The 21417-nt window shown below is 39.7% G+C and overlaps 1 protein-coding gene across 1 annotated transcript in view; it reads right to left on the reverse strand.

Annotated features, from left to right (window-relative positions):
• PCDH15 (protocadherin related 15) overlaps positions 1 to 21417 on the reverse strand; it is a 403619-nt gene that overhangs the window by 351094 nt on the left and 31108 nt on the right. The window contains exons 2-3 of the mRNA XM_070946499.1: positions 16985 to 16999; positions 16301 to 16366 (exon numbers count right to left, since the gene is read on the reverse strand). Coding sequence (XP_070802600.1) covers positions 16301 to 16366; positions 16985 to 16999 — 81 coding nt within the window. The remainder of the gene's footprint in view (positions 1 to 16300; positions 16367 to 16984; positions 17000 to 21417) is intronic.

A 21417-nucleotide genomic window follows, 5' to 3' on the forward strand; every position in this document is an offset into this window, starting at 1 on the left:
ATCCCTCTCAATTACTGTATCCTTTTATGCATATGGACTACTCAGAGGGCTGAAAAAGTTATTTTTGACTGGTCCTCGCACTTTTGACCAGTCCTCGAACTTACGACTGTCCTCACATTTTACATTTTTGCCCTATCTTGTCATCATGGTGAAGAGAAGCAGTTGTGAAATGAGTGACATGGTTGTTAAGAATGCTGCATGGGCATAAATATGAGGATGGTCATAAGTGTGAGGACCAGTCAAAAGTGCGAGGACCTGTCAGAAATGACTTTTTTCAGCCCTCTGGTTAGTCCTTTTGTGCATATGGACTACTCAGAGGGCTGAAAAAGTTATTTTTGACTGGTCCTCACACTTTTGACCAGTCCTCGAACTTACGACTGTCCTCACATTTTACGTTTTTTGCCCTATCTTGTCACCATGGTGAAGAGAAGCGGTTGTGAAATGAGTGACATGGTTGTTAAGAATGCTGCACGGGCATAAATGTGAGGATGGTCATAAGTGTGAGGACCAGCCAAAAGTGCGAGGACCTGTCAGAAATGACTTTTTTCAGCCCTCTGGTTAGTCCTTTTGTGCATATGGACTACTCAGAGGGCTGAAAAAGTTATTTTTGACTGGTCCTCGCATTTTTGACCAGTCCTCAAACTTACGACTGTCCTCACATTTTACGTTTTTGCCCTATCTTGTCACCATGGTGAAAAGAAGCAGTTGTGAAATGAGTGACATGGTTGTTAAGAATGCTGCACGGGCATAAATGTGAGGATGGTCATAAGTGTGAGGACCAGTCAAAAGTGTGAGGACCTGTCAGAAATGACTTTCCAGCCCTCTTAGTAGTCCCTATACACATAGCCATGGCCACCCGGTCACATGACCAGCTAGCTACGCCCACCCAGTCACATGACCAGCTAGCCACGCCCACACAATAAGCCACGCCCACAATGGTGTCCCTCTTACCAATGTTAAAATCTGTTCACCTTACCCTATACACATAGCCATGGCCACCCGGTCACATGACCAGCTAGCCACGCCCACCCAGTCACATGACCAGCTAGCCACGCCCACAAAATAAGCCACGCCCACAATGTCCCTCTTTACCAATGTTAAAATCTGGTCACCTTATCTTACATAAACACAAACATAGTCCTAAAAGGGAAAGATTGAGCATGCATCTCCAGATAACCTCAATTTTCTTGGGAAAAAGAAGATGCGGAGAGAGAATCTTTGTCAGTTTTTCAAAATTTTCCCATTGACAATAAAGTATACTTTTGTCTGTTTCCTGACTTGGCCTACTTCAAAGGCTAACATCAGTCTAAATAGAGAAAGACTATTTCCTATTCAGAGATGCATAGAACCTTGCCATTATTTTTTAATGGAAATGGAATTAAATCCTTGGGTCATCTCAGTGTCCACAGAATTTGATTAAGCCTATTACAACACCAACAGCAAGTAAGCATGTATGTATGTGTGCATATGTATGTGTGTGTATGTACACACACACCCCCAGAGAGAGAATTAAATTAACATTTTGGGTAACATTTACATCAACTGGAAGTTACATTTCTGAACTTCTAGGGGAATTTGCCAGAGAAGCTTGGAACAGTCCAAATTAATATCAGACGTTCATGGCTCAGTGTAAATTGCTTAGGATAGATCAGTCAGCAGAATTTCCGACATATTGCTCCAAACTGAGTTTTGTTCTGAGTCTGATGAAAGAAGGGGCAATCAGATAACCTGGGTTGTGACCGAGGGCAACAATCCTTTGCTTGACAATTATTAGAAGTTCATTGAGAGCAGGAACAATTTCTTTTCCATCTTAAAGATGGCTACAGCACTATTAGATTCCCACTCTTACCTTTTTTTTCTTCTCTGATTCAGCTCTTGGAATTTCTTTCCTTCCCAGAAACTACAGAGTTTGCTGATAGTGTTGTGGAGTAGAAAACAACTGCATTGCCTCTTTGTTGGGTATGTAAAGAGTTTGTAGCCATGAGCCCAGTTTAAACTAAGAGCCATTATCAATGTCTCTTTTTTTTATTAAATAGTTTTATTTTACATTTCACACAAAATTAAATCCTAGCATCCCCCCCATTACCCCTCCCTCATCCCTCCCCCCCCACTTCCCAAGAGTTAGCATTTTTTAAAAAAATTGTGGATGTTCAGTTTGAAGAAAACACTCATTTACCAGTCTAAATTCCCAACATTAGTATCTATATTTTTTTTATGCCTAAGAATGATAATTCCTGAGTGTTGTTTATGATCTGTCTTCCATGACCATTAGCAATTACTATCCTCTGCCTCTATTTCAAAACTATTTAGCCATTATTTAGCTATTTAGGCACAGATTTTCACCAAATCAGACTTGAAAGCACTTTGATCAAAATGAAGGAGTGGTGTGAATGCTTAGGTACTTTGGATACTAGATATGACAAATTTGAGTATTTAATTTATAAAGTTCTACCCTGTTTTCCCCAAAATAAAACATCCCCTGATAATAAACTCAATCAGGCTTTTGAGCACATGGCAATAAGGCCAAGCGCTTATTTCAGGGTTCAAAAAAAAAATATAAGACAGGGTCTTATTTTTGGGGAAACACAGTATAGACTGGCTAACTATCCTATGGTCCTCTTCAGATTCATGAATCAAATATTTTCTGATATTTTGGACAAATGTATAGTGGTTTATTGGTTGATATCCTTTTTTTTTTTGGCTCTGTCTTTGCATGAGACTCATGTTTACAGTATTTTAGAGTGACTACAAGACAATTCTTTTTGTCAAATTGGAGAAATGTGCATCTGATCATCCTTAGATGGGTTACTTGGATTACTGAATCTCTACAGAGAGCATACAAATGGATCATTAGTAGTAGGGGATTTCTGAATATTTATCTTTTCATCAGACTTCTTCAGCATATATGTGTTTAAAGTAATGCAGTGCTATGTGACTATTAAGATGTCTCACTGAGTAGATTAGTGCAGGTCAAAATTTATTTTGTTCTCTTATTTGACTTTCTGTAGACTAAAAGTCTTCTTATTTCCTCGGCAGAGTTCTAGAGCAATATCAATTTTGTGGTCAGAACTGTAACTCCCATTGATTTAACTGAATCAGTTATATTGTAACTGAAGCTAAGTTATAATTTTTCAAGTAAGCAGATAAGTGGGCAGAAGGCATCAGGAAGAAGTGGCAAAGGAAAGCAAGTGATGAAGGGAAGTGCTTGTACTGTGACATCATGACATACATTTTGTTATTTTTGCATTACCATGGTTAGAAAAACTATGGTGGCGCAGTGATCAGAATGTAGTATTGCAGACTAACCTTGCATTTTACTACTATGAGTTTGATCCTGACCAGCTGCAAGTTGACTCAGCCTTTCATCCTTCCGAGGATGGTAAAATGAGGAGCCAGATTGTTGGAGGCCATATGCTGACTCTGTAAACTGCTTAGAGAGGGCTGTAAAGCACTATGAAGTGGTATATGTCTATTTTTATTGCTAAATATAGAAACTAAGAGTGGACAAGGCAGCTGATTGGCCTACTGGTTATTGATTTCCTAGTCAAAACGGTGTATTGCTTTTAACACAGCTTTTCTGGAGAAGAATTCTTCTCGAGTTTCTGTCAATGTCTATTCCAAAGTTGGAAGAGCTGGAATGTTTATTATAAAAGAGAATTTCATTCCACTTTAATTTTAAAAGAAACAAGAATATATTCTGTTTAAAGCCTGAATCTTTTTTAAATCAGAAAATATGTAAAGCAAGTCTCATTCTCCATTGAGGGTGGAGACAGCAGCCATGCTTGGGTAGTGACTCGTACGATCAGATTGGAGGACTGAGCCTGTAAAATTTGACAAGTCCCGCCTCTGTTGCCAGGGATCCCAGCTTTTGGCTCAGTCCTTCAGACTGGACAGTCGTGTGGTTTTCTGTCTCTGACAATTTTACTAATTTTCCTATTTCTCTTTTTCAGATGGTTGATATCAAGGTTTGACTCAGATTTCTCTTGGACTATTCTTTCGTGAGTGTGACTAATTCTTTGTCCCTTTTTACCTCAGCAACCAGAGTTGCTGGGTTGCTAGGGGGTGGGGGTGAAAAGGAATTCCCTCTTCCCCTTCTATATTAATTTTAAAAAACCTTCCCCTGACTGAAGGGATCGTGGAGCTTCGCGCCCCTTTCTTATTTGGTCAATCCCTTACCTCACCTTAAATATATTGTGGTAGCTGGAGGAGTGTTTGCGCTCCCTATATTGTGTCCCTCTAGTCACAGAGTTCCACATTATAGCCTGGAAGCCATTTTGTCTCATTTACTGCCATTGAATTGTAAAGGAGATTTACCATCTCCAGCCTGTGTCTTGGCTTGCCTTATTATCTGATTGCCCTTTTCGCAGCATTTCCACTTATTTAATTGATTTGAAGGCTCTGAGGCAGTTTCGTTCTTGTGGAGCTTCGCGTCCCCATTTTTGATTGACAGGCGGCCATTTTGAGTAGGCATTCACCCGAAATCGCTGCGGAGCCTCGCGCTCCCTTTTTTGATTGACAGGTGGCCATTTTGAACGATCATCCACTCAGAATCGCTGCAGAGCCTCGCACCCCCTTATTTGATTGACAGGCGGCCATTTTGGATAGCAATTTACTTGGAATCGCTGCTGAGCCCCTGTTGCCAGGGGATTTCAGCGTTAGAGTGTATTTTATTCATATCTCAGCAGAGGCACATTGAAACTGGTCAGTTTCAAAGGTTAGTGGAGCTTTCCGCTCCTGGGGGTGATCCAAAGTCACCGGCTTAGCCGGTGGGATCCTAACAAATAATGATACCAGCTGTGAAGCTTTGCACTTCCATATCGATTCTCCCAACAACTATAGCCATAAATTTTTCCATTTGAGGAGTTGTCTCACTCCCTGATTTTTGCCGCTTGTCGGCAGTTTTAACAAAGCGCAGAGTTGTCCCTGCTATTTTAAACTGCCTCACAGCTGATTGAAGCTAATTAACATTTTCGCTACGAGGTTTGACTCTCTCTGGCTATCTCCAGAGTTAAGCCTACTGCTGCTTAGCCTAACTGCCTCTCAGCTGATTGAATTTGGGGCTGGCTGTGAAGTGGAGTTTCGCACTCCCAAAGGCTTGCCGCTTGTCGGCGTTTTTTACAAACAGGCTTACTGCTTATTAACTGACTGAGACTAATTGTGTGTAGCCTCTTTACTCTGACAGTGCTTTAATTATTTGGCCAAATTAGACTATTTAAAACAGATCTACCTTTATTTGAGACTGAGCAGTGCTTCAGTTTTTGACAGTTACGACAGCTTGAGCTCTTAGGTGACTGCTCGGCCGCCATTTTGTTTAAGGGCAAGGGCACAGTTTTTTTCTATCAAGCCTCCAATCCTTAGTTCTATGCCGGCTATAAGCATATTCTGCCCTTATAAACTAAGATACCACATCTGGCTACTGGAAATTGAGTTGGCTATATAATTTCAATCTATAACACATTTATACTGATTTAAACTACCTTTAAGTTTACATTACCCTATTACAGGGCTGATAAAATTTTAGGGGTGTCCTTTCAACCCTATTGATTGATTAAGGCCAGACATGCCTAAGGCTCTGGCCAAGTCAAAACATGGCCGTAGTGCCACAGTGCGTGAGCAGTCAGTGGCTTCTAAGATGGAAGCTTCCAAGCATACACAAGGGGAAGGAGTAGCAATTAAGCCTTGTTCTGAGGCTCCTCCTAAGAGCAAGGAGAAGCTACTAAGAAAACCTATTATCAAAGACAAAGGCACTGGTTCTGCCCCAGTGGAATCGTTGGGTCTCCAGGAAAATGTAGACATGCCTCCTCTCTGACCCCGGATCAGATGTCAATTCAAGATTTCCCACTATTAGTTGAGTCATCTGATTTATGGGGATCTCCTCCTCCTGTTCGGAGTAACAATAATGTGGAGTTTAGCGCTCCCATCCTTACGGTGGCACAGTTTGTGAATAGCTAGCTCTGACAGCTTTCAGAGTTAAGAGTGTTTTCTTTCATACCTGATTCTTTGGATTTGACCTTGGATGTCGTACTTGGCTATTCTTTTGTTTGCTGGACATTCTGTGAACCTTTTTACCTCAGGAAGCCTCAGATTACAATTCTGAGGTCTTGTTGAAGCCATTCTGCCATTCCATCCTTTCATCGAACTGGTAAGTTTCTGTACATTGGTGGAGCTTTCCGCTCCCATGAGTGGCTCAAAATCACCGGCTTTGCAGGTGGAGCCCTGCGTTTTAAACAGTGGCTTCTCTTTGCGGAATCTTGCACTCCCCACAGTCTTTGGGTAGCCATTTTGTAACTGCCAGCCGCCTAACTGTTAGTGGAGGTTTTTTTGTGCTCCCTGCCTCTCGCCGCTTGTCGGCCTTCACCCAGGTGCGGCTTTTCTCCAGCAGACTCAATAGAGCCACTTCTCAGCTGTTTGAGACTAGCTGCCGGGTTCTGAGTGGAGTCTTTGCGCTCCCTGACTATCACCACTTGTCGGTTCTTTTCCTCCAGGCTCTGATTCTTTCCTGCGGAAATGAACAGAGCTCTGCCCACTGTCACTATTAACCGCTTCTCAGCTGATTGACCTTGCCGCCGGCTTCAAAGTGGAGTTTTCGCGCTCCCTGTGGTTTGCCGCTTGTGGTCACATCACAAGGGCTTGGTGAACTGTAAAATTGCCCTGATTTATTCCTGCTCAGCTCTTTGACTTCTCTTACCGGTCCGCATCTCAGCTGTTTGACATTGCTGATCTGCTCAGTAACGGAGCTTGGTGATCCCTGAGTTGGCAGCTTTGGCTGCCATTTTGTTTAGGGGTAAGGTGACACATTGAGCTTCTCTCAGGCCTCCAGTCTTTCTGGCTGTGCCTGCTACCCTGGCCTAACCTTGCCTTCAGCCCTTTTGGCAGACATTGCTGCACCTTACAGGCTTGGAGTTAATTGCCTTCTCCTTTCTCTGTTGGTGCCTCAGATATTTATCACAGGCTGCATCTAGAATTTGACATTCCCCTGATACAGGACTGCCTTGCTTAACACGGAATCTATTTTCCACTCCTTGGGTGTTATACGGCCTATCATGCCTAAGGTTCTGGCCAAGTCAAAACATGGCCACCAGGCCACAGTAAGGGAGCAGTCAGTTGCTTCCAAGCATAAAGATGCCAAGCACACGCAAGGGGATGGAGTATCCATTAAACCTCAGTCTAAGTTTTCTGCTAGACGCAAGGAAAAGCTTCTACGGAAGCCTGTAGTCAAGGCCAAGGACAGTGGTTCTACATCATCTACAACAGCCAGGGTTTCTCCAGGGGAACGTAGATGTGACCCCTCTCCGACCCCAGATCAGATGTTGCTGCTAGACTTCCTGGTGTCAGTTGAGTCAGCTGACTTATTGGGATCTCCCCCATCTGTGGGGTATCAATGCTGTGGAGTCTAGCACTCCAGCTGGGTGGGGGGTTCATCCACCTGTATCTTATGCTCTGGTTCGAGCCTCTATGGAGGCCAGCCCAGCCCGAGACCATGATTCTACCCCTTTAAGTCCAGAGGACATTCAATGTATGATTGCAGCAATAGTGCAACGATCCCTGTCGGCTCATTCTTTTTCGACTGCCAGACCAATTACAGTGTATTCGGTCCATTCGGACCATTTGGCTTCACGCAGATGGTGGCGATCTCCAGCCAGTTCTAGGGGCTGCCTTTTCTTTGAACCGCAATGGCTGGTGATTACGACTGATGCCAGCATGCTTGGCTGGGGAGCCCACTATCTAGATCAGGTGGCCCAGGGCACTTGGTCGACACCCGAGTCATCATTAAACATCAACTGGCTCGAGTTACATGCAGTTTATTTAGCCCTTCGAGCCTTTCAACATCTAGTGTCCGGATCTCACGTCTTAGTTCTTACAGATAATGTGACGGCAAAGGCGCACATTAATCACCAAGGGGGCACCAGGTCCAGAGCCCTTATGCGGGAGGCCAAGAGATTGGGTCTCTGGGCGGAGCACCGGCTGGCTTCTTTGAGGGCAGAACACATATCAGGGGAATCGAATATACGCGCAGACTGGATAAGCCGACAACTAATTGATCACACAGAGTGGCGTCTGAATCCTCGTTTGTTCCAGGTCCTGTCCTCCCGGTTCGGCACTCCAGTGGTCGATTTGTTTGCATCACCAATGAACTCCCAACTTCCACGAATTTTCACGAGATTTCCGGCACACCAGGCGGAGGCTGGAGATACTCTGCGCTCCTGTTGGCCCCACGGGTTGCTTTATGCATTCCCCCCGATTCCCCTCATCCCGAGGGTTCTGCGGAAACTCATACAGGAACAAGCGGAGTTGCTCCTTCTAGCTCCACACTGGCCGCAAAGGTCGTGGTTTGCCAACCTTCTGCAGTTGTCAGTGTCTTCCCCCTGGAGACTTCCCTGCCCGTGGACTGCCTATCTCAAGGGGCAATACTGCTCCCGGATCCCCAGTGGTTGCAATTGACTGTTTGGAGATTGAGTGGGACGCACTGCTGCGTGACAATCTCCCAGCCACGGTCATAAAGACCATTCAGGCGTCTAGGTAAATACGGACCGTGTTTACTCAGCCACTTGGTGGGCATTTTCTACTTGGGGTAACTTGCATGGCGTTTCTCCCATCCGGGCCTCGATAGTCCAAGTTCTCATGTTTTTGCAGGACGGCTTAGACAAGGGTCTCTCTCCCAATACTCTCTGACGACAGGTGGCGGCTCTCGCTTCGGTCCTAACCTACAGCTCCCATCCTTCATTGTCACAGGAGCCTTTGATTCGTCGCTTCCTCAGAGGAGCCTCTAATTTATGCCCGCTGGTGTTACATAGGTACCCCACTTGGGACCTTTCTATTGTTTTGACTTCTCTCACAGGTACACCTTATGAGCCATTGAAATCTACCAGCCTGCGGCTTCTGTCTTGCAAAGTGGCCTTCCTAGTGGCGATTACGACAGCTAAGAGGATTTCGGAAATTGCAGCGTTATCGATGAGTAGCGACTTATGTGTCTTCCATGCAGATCGTGTGGTCCTAAGGCTAGATCCTACTTTTGTTCCTAAAACTAACTCTGTGTTTCACCACACAGGAACTTATTCTTCCAGACTTTTGCCCTCATCCAACCGCTTTGTCAGACAAGAAGTGGCACAAGTTGGATGTCCGGAGGGCTCTCCGGATATACCTCAACAGAATGGCAGCGATCCGGCATTCAGAGTCCTTGCTTGTCTCCTTCCTTCCTGTTTCCTTAGGTTCTAAGGTATCCTCATCTACCATCGGTCGCTGGATTCGCCAGACGATTGCTACTGCCTACGAGCTTTGCTCTTCTCCTTTACCGGCAAGGTTGATGGCGCATTCGATACGCAGCGCGGCAACATCCGCGGCCTGGGCCACGCAAGCGTCATAAGTGGACATTTGCAGAGTGGCAACCTGGACTTCTCCTTCTCCCTTTGTTAAGAGTTATAAGTTGGACAGGTTTGCCCCACAAGAGGCAGTCTTTGAACGTAGTGTGTTACAAAGGGTTATTGCGGGAGGAGAGTCGTTGGCCCAGACTGAGCCCTCCCTTGCCTAACACTGTGAACTTGGGTATGTCCCAAGCATGGCTGCTGTCTCCACCCTCAATGGAGAAGGGGCGTTGGTCCTACCTGACACGCTCCTTCTCGTTGAGTGGAGACAGCAGCCATCCCCACCCGTTTTCAGTCTGGTTCTTTGGGGTATTGTTTTTCTCTCTTTCTGGTACTCTTCACGAATGTCTCTGCCACACGACGAGCCTGTTTCCTTCCGTCTTCACCAAAAGCTGGGATCCCTGGCAACAGAGGCGGGACTTGTCAAATTTTACAGGCTCAGTCCTCCAATCTGATCGTACGAGTCACTACCCAAGCATGGCTGCTGTCTCCACTCAACGAGAAGGAGCGTGTCAGGTAGGACCAACGCCCCTTTTCTGTTTTCTTTCTGTTTGAGTGAGTTTTGTTTTCAGTTATTTCCCCACTCTGAAATATCACAGTCCTGAAATATCTGACTTTTAAAAAAAATCCTATTAAACACTTCCATAAAAACATTTATTTGTGTTCAGAAGTTCTTTTATTCTTACTGCTAAGTACAGAAATACCTGTCATTTAACTGACTGATTTATGAATAATGGATTTCTGTCTATAACCTATCAATCCAGAGTGGGTAGCATAAATGGTTTCTAATGCAAAGTATGAAGTAGCTTGTAAGAGTTTAAAAATGCTTTAAACAGTTGTGATTTTCTTTCATTATTTTAAAAGTGTGTCTGAAAACCTACTCATTGTATTGCCCTAAATTTTAAAAATGTTTAAACCAAAGATGGATTAGTATTGTAAGAACCCCGTGGACTAATTGCAGTGTTTCCTTTTCACTGAAATCAAAAGAATCTTATGCGGTAATGCATGTCACCTCCATCTAACTTAGCAAGAAATCTATTTGAAATAATTAAATATCTGCACACAGTGTATTTGATTATCATTCCATTTATTACCAGAATGTTCTGCATGGATTGAAGCACTGTTGCTGAAGCAGGACTGAGAGTAAATAATTCAGTAAATTGTCCAACAAGAAGAAATCTTTAAAAATATAGTGGTTGATAAGTGTTCGGCACTTATTAATTTAGAAATAAAAAAAAAGAAAGGGTTTACTACGGGAAATGCATAGAACAAGTAAAAGGTAGCAGAATTTAAGGAAACTGTCCAGAAATCAAAAGTACAGTATTTTTCGGAGTATAAGACGCACCTTTTTCCCTCTTAAAAGAGGGTAAAAATTTGGGTGCGTCTTATACACTGAATGTAGTTCCACCCAGTCTCTAAAACGGAGATTTCAGAAGCTGAAAAAAGCCTCTTAAAGGGAGGTTTCAGAGGCTAAAAATAAAGCCTCCGAAATGGAAGTTTCAGAAGCTGAAAAAAAGCCTCTTAAAGGGAGGTTTCAGAGGCCGAAAAAAAAGCAAGGCGCAGAGGTTACAACCAACGAACCTATTGCTAATGTTCACCTCTGGGAACAGCTGATTGGGGGTATTCCGGGAGGCCATCTACCCGCAAATCAGTTTTTTTCTTATTTTCCTCCCCAAAAACTAACGTGCGTCTTATATTCTGATATGTCTTTTAGTCCGAAAAATACGGTAGTCAGAAAAAAAATCCTCCAAAGACAAAAACAATTATATATTTCCATTACACTGAACTAAAGTCCCCTCCCTATATGCCCCTGGGGCTCTTCCCCTGTGATTCAATAACAACTTCTTTAGGGAGCCATTTTCCTTCTGCTAGTCCTTAAGGAAAGCTCTCACTTGTACTCAATTGGATTCATTCTATTTTTTTTAATTTATTGAATGTTATGCTGCCTGACTTCCCAACTGCTCTGTGTGTCTCGTGACAACTAAAACAAGGAGAAACAATAAAACCAATTACAAAGATAAAAGATGATGAGAACAACAGACCAGATGGGAATGAAACAAGAGGATGCTCCTCCTCTTCACCAAAGGTGTAGATATAATGTGAAGTGTGAGAATAACCTTGAAGAACAAGAGGAAGAGCTGCAACCAAGGCAACAGTCATATAAAAGAAATTGGAGAAATGTAATTAGAGGAAACATCTCAGATGGGACCTTCCCTAGTACTTATAAAGCTAAAAGGAGGGAGGGGCAACACATTCAGACTTGAAAAATTCTATTAATGCAACTTTATAATAAAATTAGCTTCCAATTTATAGCTGTGGTTACCTAGTCTGGTCCACCTTCAAGGGCTGACACTAGCTGAAGAGCAATGCTTATCAGTCTTTTTAGCTGGGGGGGGAAGGCAGTGGTGGGATTCAAAAAATTTACTATCGGTTCTGTGGGTGTGGCTTGGTGGCGTGGCTTGGTGGGTGTGGCAGGGGAAGGATACTGTAAAATCTCTGTTCCCTCCCCACTCCAGGGAAAGGTTATGCAAAATCCCCATTTCCTCCTAATCAGCTGGGACTTGGGAGGCAGAGAATAGAGGGGGAGGGGCCAGTCAGAAGTAGTATTTACTGGTTCTCCGAACTACTCAAAATTTCCACTACCGGTTCTCCAGAACTGGTCAGAACCTGCTGAAACCCACCTCTGAGGGAGGGTAATCTAAATCTTGGAGGAGGGGGATATCTAGATTTTAAACCAACACAATATACATTCACACTTTAAACCCAAAAATACACTAAGAGAGAACCTTGTCCACCCCAAGGATAAAACACAAACTGGGCAATGGGATATGCAGTACAATGCAGTGAGACATGTACAGATCTGTACATTGGAAAAACAAAACAACCACTTCACAAACACATGGCATACCATAGGAGAACAAACCCATCAGGACAAGATTCAGCAGTCCATCTGAATTTAAAAGATAAAGGACACTATGTTGAGGACAGCAAATCCACGTTCTGGACAGAGAGGACAGCTGGTTTGATTGAAGGGTCAAAGAGTCCATTTACGTTAAGAGCAAACAGCCCTCTGTCATTCTTAGGGGAGCAATACAATATCACCTATTTCCTGTTTACAGCACAATCCTTTCAGCAGTTCCAGGGAGTTCCACACCTATTTGCATTATTCAGGTGACCCTGACGGCACAGATAAACCTCCAAGTTGCCTCAATGGCTCTTAGAAAGAGCATTAATGACCAGATGACTATGGCATAGGAATATGAAGGAATATGAATCCTTCAATCCTCCACCAGTCAGTCTGAACTGAAGAAGTTTCTTGGATGAGAAATAAAATGTCTTCAAGGAAAAACAAAATCCTGTTGCCTTTTGAAAAAGCACATTGTGAGGGAACCATATTCCAGAGGGCAGGTGCTACAAAAGGGAAGAAACATTTTTGGGCTCCTGATAGTTTGCATTGTTTAACTGAAGGAACTCTGAGCACATCAAGCCTGAGCACATCAAGCCTGGGAAGTTACTTTGGGAGAAGATGTGCAATATTCCCTATATGTGGGCAAGGGGAATATTATGCAAATACCAATATTTTCATAAAGATTTAATGCATTTTGTTCATCAGGGGGATACTTATGACAAATCTTGTTCATCTTTTTCATATCATTACTGAATATGAAAAGTTGAAATTGTTTATTTATATTTCCAGTATTCATACTGCAGTATAACCTGGTTAAACTGTGTCTCTGGGGTGAACTTTTGATACATTCCTTTGGCTTATTTTTTTTTTTTTCAAGGCAAGTCACCAATACAATAATACAACTTCTTATCCTGCTTTTTAAGCCCAACACTGGACAGGATCACAAGAAGTTTGACACAGGACAAAAGGAACATGCAGGATGTGTTAAAAAAACACACCAAAAATTAGATGGTCAGAAACTTTTATCATAGTTTACATCAAACAGAAGCATCACAGTTTATTGGATCTTGAAATCCTCAGAATAAAATAAGATTATTATTTTTTACTTGTTGTATTTGTCTCTTTATAATCTTTCCAGGAAATCTCAACCTGAAGAATAACTTTTTTTTTTTTGCACTATCGTAGGCATCTCTTTTTTAAAAAAAAAAATTTATTATATTTTTATTGTTAAGGAATAACAAAAAAGAAAAAAAATCAATACAAAAAATCAATAGTAAGGAAAGAAAAAAATTTTTTTCCCCCAACGTGCTATACAAACGGAAAGGAAGTTTTAGGAACTTGAAGTCTTCAATTCTTCCAGAAATCTCTTTGATAAGGTACTGGTGCCGATTCATCCGATCTCCCAAGTGCAAAGTCCACAAATGGTTGCCAAGTGTTCCAAAAAACATTTTCTTTATATATACCACTTCTAATTTTAATATCACAAGTCAATTTATCATTTAATGCAAATTTCCATGTTTCATTGTACCATTCTTCTAATTTTAAGTCAACATTTAATTTCCAATATCTAGCAATTATAATTCTCCCCATTATAACCAAAATCCTCACCAATTCTCTTTCTCCAGTTGTTAATGTTGTTTCATTCAATATTAATAATAATATGGTTTCCAATTTCAATTTGACCCTCTTCTTAATTATTTCAAATATTTCATTTTCTATCCTAGACCAAAAAAGTTCAACCCCATTACATTTACACCACATATGAGCATAGTCCCGAGTTCCACTTTACATCTCCAACACATTTTATCCACTTTATTATCCATTTGAAAAAGTCTTATTGGGGTCAAATACCACTTCCAAATAACTTTATAATTATGTTCTTTAATCCTTATTGATAATGTCCTCATTATTCTGCTAACCCAATTCACATTCCAATTTTGATCAGAAATTTCAATACACAGTTCTTTTACCCAATTCTCTTTCATTACCCTTTGTGAATTATTATCAGAGTTAATAATTTTATAAATTTTACTAACTAATCCCTTTGGCCCAATTTCATCTTTTATTATTCGAGATGTCAAATTTTCAAATTCCGTTTCCTTTCTGCTCTCATCGTTCCTTTCTTTGCATTTCCTATTCCATTTATTCATTTGAATTCTTTCAAACCAATTAATGTTTAATTTTCCATAAATTTCCTCTTTCCTCATTTCATTTTCTATAAATTTCAACCATTCACTAATTGTTTCCTGAGCACACCAATGTTGCTGAGCACATTGTAAGCCGCCCTGAGTCTTCGGAGAAGGGCGGCATATAAATCAAATTAAAAAAAAAAAATTGTTTCCACTTTCTCTTCTATTATAATCCTCTCTCTGTTACTATTTAATTTCATTGGGCAATTCTCTTTCATGAAGAATAACTTTTCCAAACAGTAGTTACTTCCTGAATGCCTTCCCTAGTGATACCTTTCAAAGTCTACAAATTACCAAATGTGATAATAAAAGCACATATAACTTCATATCCATTATAAGGAAATAATTTCAAAATATTATGGGCCTTCCCTTCCGTTATTTCATTGTCTTATTTGGGAGAATTAACAATTTTGGTTATTTTCCGAAAGATGAATAAAGGAAAAATACTTCAGGAGCTTTTATAAATAATCCTCCTCCTCCCCCCACCCCATGCATACCCACACATATCACACACCAGAGGTGGGTTTCAGCAGGTTCTGACCAGTTCTGGAGAACCGGTAGCGGAAATTTTGAGTAATTTGGAGAACCGGTAAATACCAACTCTGACTGGCCCCGCCCCCATCTATTCTCTGCTTCCTGAGTCCCAGCTGATTGGGGATTTTGCAGTAACCTTCCCCTGGAGTGGGGTGGGAATGGAGATTTTACAGTATACTTCCCCTGCCACACCCACCAAGCCATGCCATGCCCACCATGCCAAGCCCACAGAACTGGTAATAATTTTTTTTTGAATCCCACCACTGTCACACACCCACACCCACACACTGATAGCTTCAGATAACACCTCAGTTCCTTCATTCCTTTTGAAATGTTTTTTGTCCAGATTTAGTATATAAGTAATCCTTGATTTACAACCACAATTAGGACTTGGTACGAACATTAAATGAGACATCACGTGACGGGACCCTAGTTTCCAACCATTTTCAGTAAGATCATTAAGTGAAACAACATGATTAAGCAAATCCAGCTTCCCCAATTGAAGCTGCTTGTTGGAAACTGGCTGGTAAGGACACAAATCATGATCAGGTAATCATATGTTCCTGAAAATATTCATAAATGTGAGTTAGTAGCCAAGCAGCCTAACTGAGATCACTTGACTGCCAGGATGGTGCAAAGACAAGTTGCAAATCACTTCAACTTTGAACCATTGTTAAATGAATGGTTGTAAATTGAGGATTCTGACATCTCCTAAAATTCAGATTTTAGATGAATAGGACAATATTATGCAGAGTGCCTTGGTTCGAAACCTGAAAACCACATGAATAAGGCTGAGAGCAAACAACAATAGTTCTAAAACCAATCAATTAGTTGCTGTCCATTTGCTCCTGAACCTGTGATGTTAGGTCTTTCCTTCAGTCCACAGGAACGGCTAAAGACCAAAACATCAGATTAACATTTGAAATCACATTAGGCAAATAATTTATCACTGAAAAGGATGTAGACTACCAAACTCAATAAACCAGAGCAGTGGTGAAATTCAATTTTTTTTACTACCAGTTCTGTGGGTGTGGCTTGGTGGGCGTGGCAAGGGAAGGATACTGCAAAATCTCCATTCCCACCCCACTCTGGGGCCAGCCAGAGGTGATATTTGCCAGTTTTCTAAACTTCTCAAAATTTCCACTACCGGTTCTCCAGAACCTGTCAGAACCTGCTGAATTTCACCCCTGAACCAGAAGCACATACACTTTGAAAATAGAATATAAAATCATTTTGTTGCTGTTATTAATGTATATATTATTTATGGTGGCATAAGAAATAGTCTCATAATTTACATACATACTCACCATTCCGACTTTCTTCATCAATTGGAACTATTGTTGCTGGAGGTCCTGCCCTGGCCAACTTGCAGTCTATAAATATAAAACTAAGAATTATTCTACAGGCCATAAATTTTGGCATACAAGACAAAATTTGTTGGTAATCATTTTAACAAGTACGGTGAATATAGTTGTAAAACAATCTGCGTTTGATGCTATCAACTTCCAGAATGTTAAGCCAGATTTTACATGACTCTTAATTATGACTACATAAGGTTTTCTTTAGAAAACTTTATCCAGGAATATCTTTTTCTTTAAATCCAATGTACATTGTTTTACTAAGATTTGCTTCTTAAATTTCATATGTTTGGATCATATCCACAAACACAATGCCTTTACCATAACACAACACAATAAACATCATTGTTTTGTTTTTAATCATGTCTTGTGCTAAACAGAAACTACTATGGAACAGAGGGTTTTTCTAGACAGATGATGTGGTGGTAATTTAAACCACAATAAAAACAGAAAAAAAATGATTACAGAAATAAATCATAATTAAAGCTTCACAGGAAAAAGACACATAATTGAAATTTAATTGCAGCCCAAGTCTCTAATTAGACTGAGTAGAATTTCAACAAAGTTTTAAACAGAGCCACAGTGAAAAACAGACAAACAATTTTCAGGAAGTTTCACAGTTGGCCTTCTTACCCTCATACTGCCAGTCTGCAAGGAAGTTAAGAGTCATCAGTGGAAGCAAAGCAGAATAATGAAAGAAAATAAGTAAGATTTTGTTATGGTTTATTGACATTAAAAAAAATAATATATATGAAGCAGTAAAAATAGAGAACTGAGGTAAAAGTGTAACAGTACAAACCAATTGTACCAATAGGGAAGATTTTATTACATTACACTAGTAGTAATTGGAGTATCCTCAAATGGAAAGGGGGGAAAAGTTACCTTTAACTAAAATAGGTTTAAAATAAACCACCAGTTGCCTTTAAAAATATCTGAAAACAGAAGAAAACAAACTGACATCTAACAACAGAAAGAAAAATTAAGTCAACAATGCTTTGAGGAAATGAAATAGAAATTGCTCATTAAAATATCAAGAGAATTTACCAACATCTTTCAAGTTAATGAAGGATACAAAACATAATTAGTCAGGTTTCTCCAAAGTGACTTAATCATAAATATTACTTCATGAACTGAGCCTAATAACTGTATTTCAATATGCAAAATGGGGTTAATTTTCAAAGACAGAATGGTTTCAAATTAAAAGTTTTGTTGAGCTGTTTTAGAGAGTTTTCATGCTTTGAAACAATCTGGAATTATGAAGTTAAGAATAAGGGTTTATGTTGATGAAGGAGTTTTTCTGGGTTGCAATTTTTTAAGAAACATCCTTTATTATCCCTGGGGATACCCAACTCTCTGAACTAATTTTAGACACACAAAAATAACTCAGTTTCATAACTGAAAAGGCATTTGATAGTGATTTCATATTGCATTATAATGTTGAATAAAACCTATCTTCATTAATGATTTATTGCTATAATGATGTATATTATGAACTGTAGGAAACTTGATACTGAATCTCCAGAATTATTCCTACATTTATCCATTCACTGTACTTGAACCAATTCCATTCAGCCTTTAATGCCTGCATATATTTTGTTTACATGCAGAAGGTTTTATTTTCATCCCTTGCAGGATTCTGTTTACAAAATAAGTTTCAAGAAATATTATTGCAGCCTTTATTCCAATGGATAAACCTGGACTGCCTAAATTCCATACAAGATATATTTAAAGTTCAAAAGAACCTTGGGCTTTTGAATTAAATTTTACAAGTCAGTGACCATTGAAATATATACCTGTATATTGCTTGTGTTGAAAAGATATAAAGCTTTCACTTTCTACAGCTGTAATATTTTTATGGAAAACTTTCATACTTTCTTTTTTCTCCATCATTCATGTTTTAAACCGAGCCTTGGTAGTACAGTGGTTTAAAGCACCCTGTTAGTAACACAGCTGCCTGCAATTACTGCAGGTTCGAATCTTACCAGGCTCAAGGTTGACTCAGCCTTCCATCCTTTCTAAGGTAGGTTAAATGAGGACCCAGTTTGTGGGGGCAATAAGCTGACTTTGTATAAATATACAAAAGTATGAAGGCTATTGCTTAACGCATTGTAAGCCGCCCTGAGTCTCTGGAGAAGGGCGGCATATAAATCAAATATAAAAAAATTAAAAATTAAAAATATTTCTTGCATATATCCCATCTGTTCTTTAACGATAGTGTTTAGATGGCTGTTTTATTGCAGCCTTGCTCTCATTGTCAAAAGTAAATTGATCAGGAATAACCATAGTGATCTTCATGGACGTGTGGGATATAGCTATTATATGCCTACAAGTCTTAATGGATATCAGAAGTCTTTATATAGCTATGAGTCATGTCAACTTTATTATTTATGTATATTTGTATTACTAGAAACTAGAGAACCAGTTTGGTGCAGTGATTAAGGCATCAGGATAGAAACTGGGAGATTGTGAGTTCTAGTTGCATTTTAGGCACAAAGCCAGCTGGGTGACCTTGGGCTAGTCACTTTCTCTCAGTCCTAGAAAGAAGCAATGGCAAACCATTTCTGAAAAACATTGTTCCAGACAGTTTCCGAGAATCAGACATGATTGAACAGGAGAAAAATGAATATTTCTATTGCACTGCAATCCTGGTGGTTCACAGAAGTTACAATAGCAGTTAACACAACCATGATGTATCTATCACAATGACTCCCCAATATATATGATAAAGCATAAAGCATCAGCTGTGAGTTTATATACCTCATTCCAGAAAATGTCACATCCAAAATGCCGTGTTGGAAAACTCCATTTTCTGCTACATTCAGAAGGAAGATAACACAAGAACCTAACTTAACTTAATTTCCACCGGGAAGGGGGGATATTACAGAGGGCTGCCATTGCCACTAAAAAATCAGGTAAATGAAAAAATGGAGGAAGGAGTACTATGTCCACTGCATGTTGAATGAAAATTCAACGAATAGTACATCTAATTTATTACCCATCTTTTGTTGCTAATAAACTCTTCTATAAGTTTCCAATGAGTTTACTTTCAGATTTTGGAATAGGATTGTAGGTAAAGAACATTTGACCTAGGTCAGTGTGCATTAATCTCCAGGGCAACATGAAGTTCTACCATGCCATTAGTTTATCTTACATTTATCAACAATGTGACTGGAGAAAACATTCAATGTTTCAATTTAAGTGTCATAATTTCTATGGACACTTAGATAGATTTTCTCCATGATGATCACTCCCAAACCTGGACATTCAGATGTTTTTATTTTTTTTAATGTTTTTTGCACTATTATGAGATTATTTATTTATTTATTTATTCAATTTATATGCTGCCCCTCTCCGAAGACCCAGGTGCAAATAACAAGATGCAAATAACACAATAATTGTATAATTGTACTAATACATATGAATAATAATAATTACTAATACATTATATTTTGATTATGGTGGTATTTGTCCAGTATTAATTAAACGTTAAGACTATGATGATTTATGTAACTTAACTTTGAAAAATAAGGAAAAATGTATTCAAAAATATTGCTTGTTCTGAACCTACTTACATCTGTTCCAAATTAGTAATGAAGAAAAACTCAGTTGGTTCATATCATTTCACTTACATCCAGATCATGATTGTGCTAAATTCCCCCTATTTCTCCCAAATATAACTATATATCACAGTGCTGAATTCAGCTTCAAAACCCTTGAAAATTTATCTCAGAATCTTTATATCACTATACATTAGAAATGGAAGTAATACAGAAGCTTAAAAACGTGCACAGGTTAGATTATTCCCCCTACAAATTTACAGGCATTCTCAAAGAAGATTAAAACTATTACAGAATAATATCATATATTGTGAAGGAAATAGGGAATGAATGAATGAATAACAGAATAAAACAGTTGGATGGGACATTGGAGGTCCTCTAGTCCAACCCACTTCTCAAGCAGGAGACCCTATACCATTCCAGAAAATTGGCTGTCCAGTCCCTTCTTAAAAGCCTCCAGTGATGGAGCACCAACACTTCTGAAGGCAAGCTGTTCCACTGGTTAATTGTTCTCACTGGCAGGAAATTTCTCCTTAGTTCTAGGTTGCTTCTCTCCTTAATTAGGTTCCATACATTGTTTCTTGTCTTGTTTTCTGGTGCTTTGGAAAATAGATTGACCTGCTCTTCTTTGTGGTGGCCCCTCACATATTGGAACACTACTGTAATGTCACCCCAGTCCTTCTTTTCACCAGACTAGACAAACCCAATTCCTGCAACCACTCTTCATATGTTTTAGCCTCTAGCTCCCTAATCATCTTTGTTGCTCTTTTCTACACTCTTTCCAGAGTCTCTACATCTTTTTTGTAATATGGTGACCAAAACTGGATGCAGAATGAAAGAGCTGTTACGGAGAAATTTTATGAGTTATTCAATCCTGAGAAAGAAAACATGAGAAAGAAGCTCAAAACAACCCTGCTTTGATTTTCATTAATATAAGATGAGCCACAAAGAATCTTGGATGGGTTTTCAAGATTCTTCTCTTGGAATCCATGTCTTGCTGGTTTCTACTGTAGATCTTAATCCTAATCTTCAAAAGGCTGATCTGTTTTGTCAGTTCAGTTTGCTGCTTGTCTGGCTTTATTTTATAAAATAAAAGGAATGCAGGAACTAAAAACAAAGTAAAAGGGTGCAGGAAATAAAAATATACAAAAATTGAACTGGTTAGCAATCCATAGCTATTTTGTTATATGCAATGAAATTTTATTTTAATATATGTCAATTAATGTAAATTCAAAGTGACAACAAAGTTATTTTAAGTTTAAATCTGTTTTTATGCCAGATTTCCTTTATCACATAAGGGTTTCTTTTTATAACAACCAGCAAAAGTATCCATGTGGTCCATCTGCTCAACCTCTTCTGTAAGTCATAAAGTGGAAATAATTTGGCAGTTATTTTTTTGTGTCCAGGCCCAATATATCTATAGTATCTTGGAATGTTTAAAACTAACTACTATAAAGAAATAGCAGTAGTGTAAGTATACAGTATGCTGTAAATCTCAATAACAGATTT

This window comes from Pituophis catenifer, unplaced genomic scaffold (genome assembly GCF_029215685.1).
Source record: "Pituophis catenifer annectens isolate HBS135680 unplaced genomic scaffold, rPitCat1.0.hap2 SCAF_6, whole genome shotgun sequence".
Taxonomy (NCBI): domain Eukaryota; kingdom Metazoa; phylum Chordata; class Lepidosauria; order Squamata; family Colubridae; genus Pituophis; species Pituophis catenifer.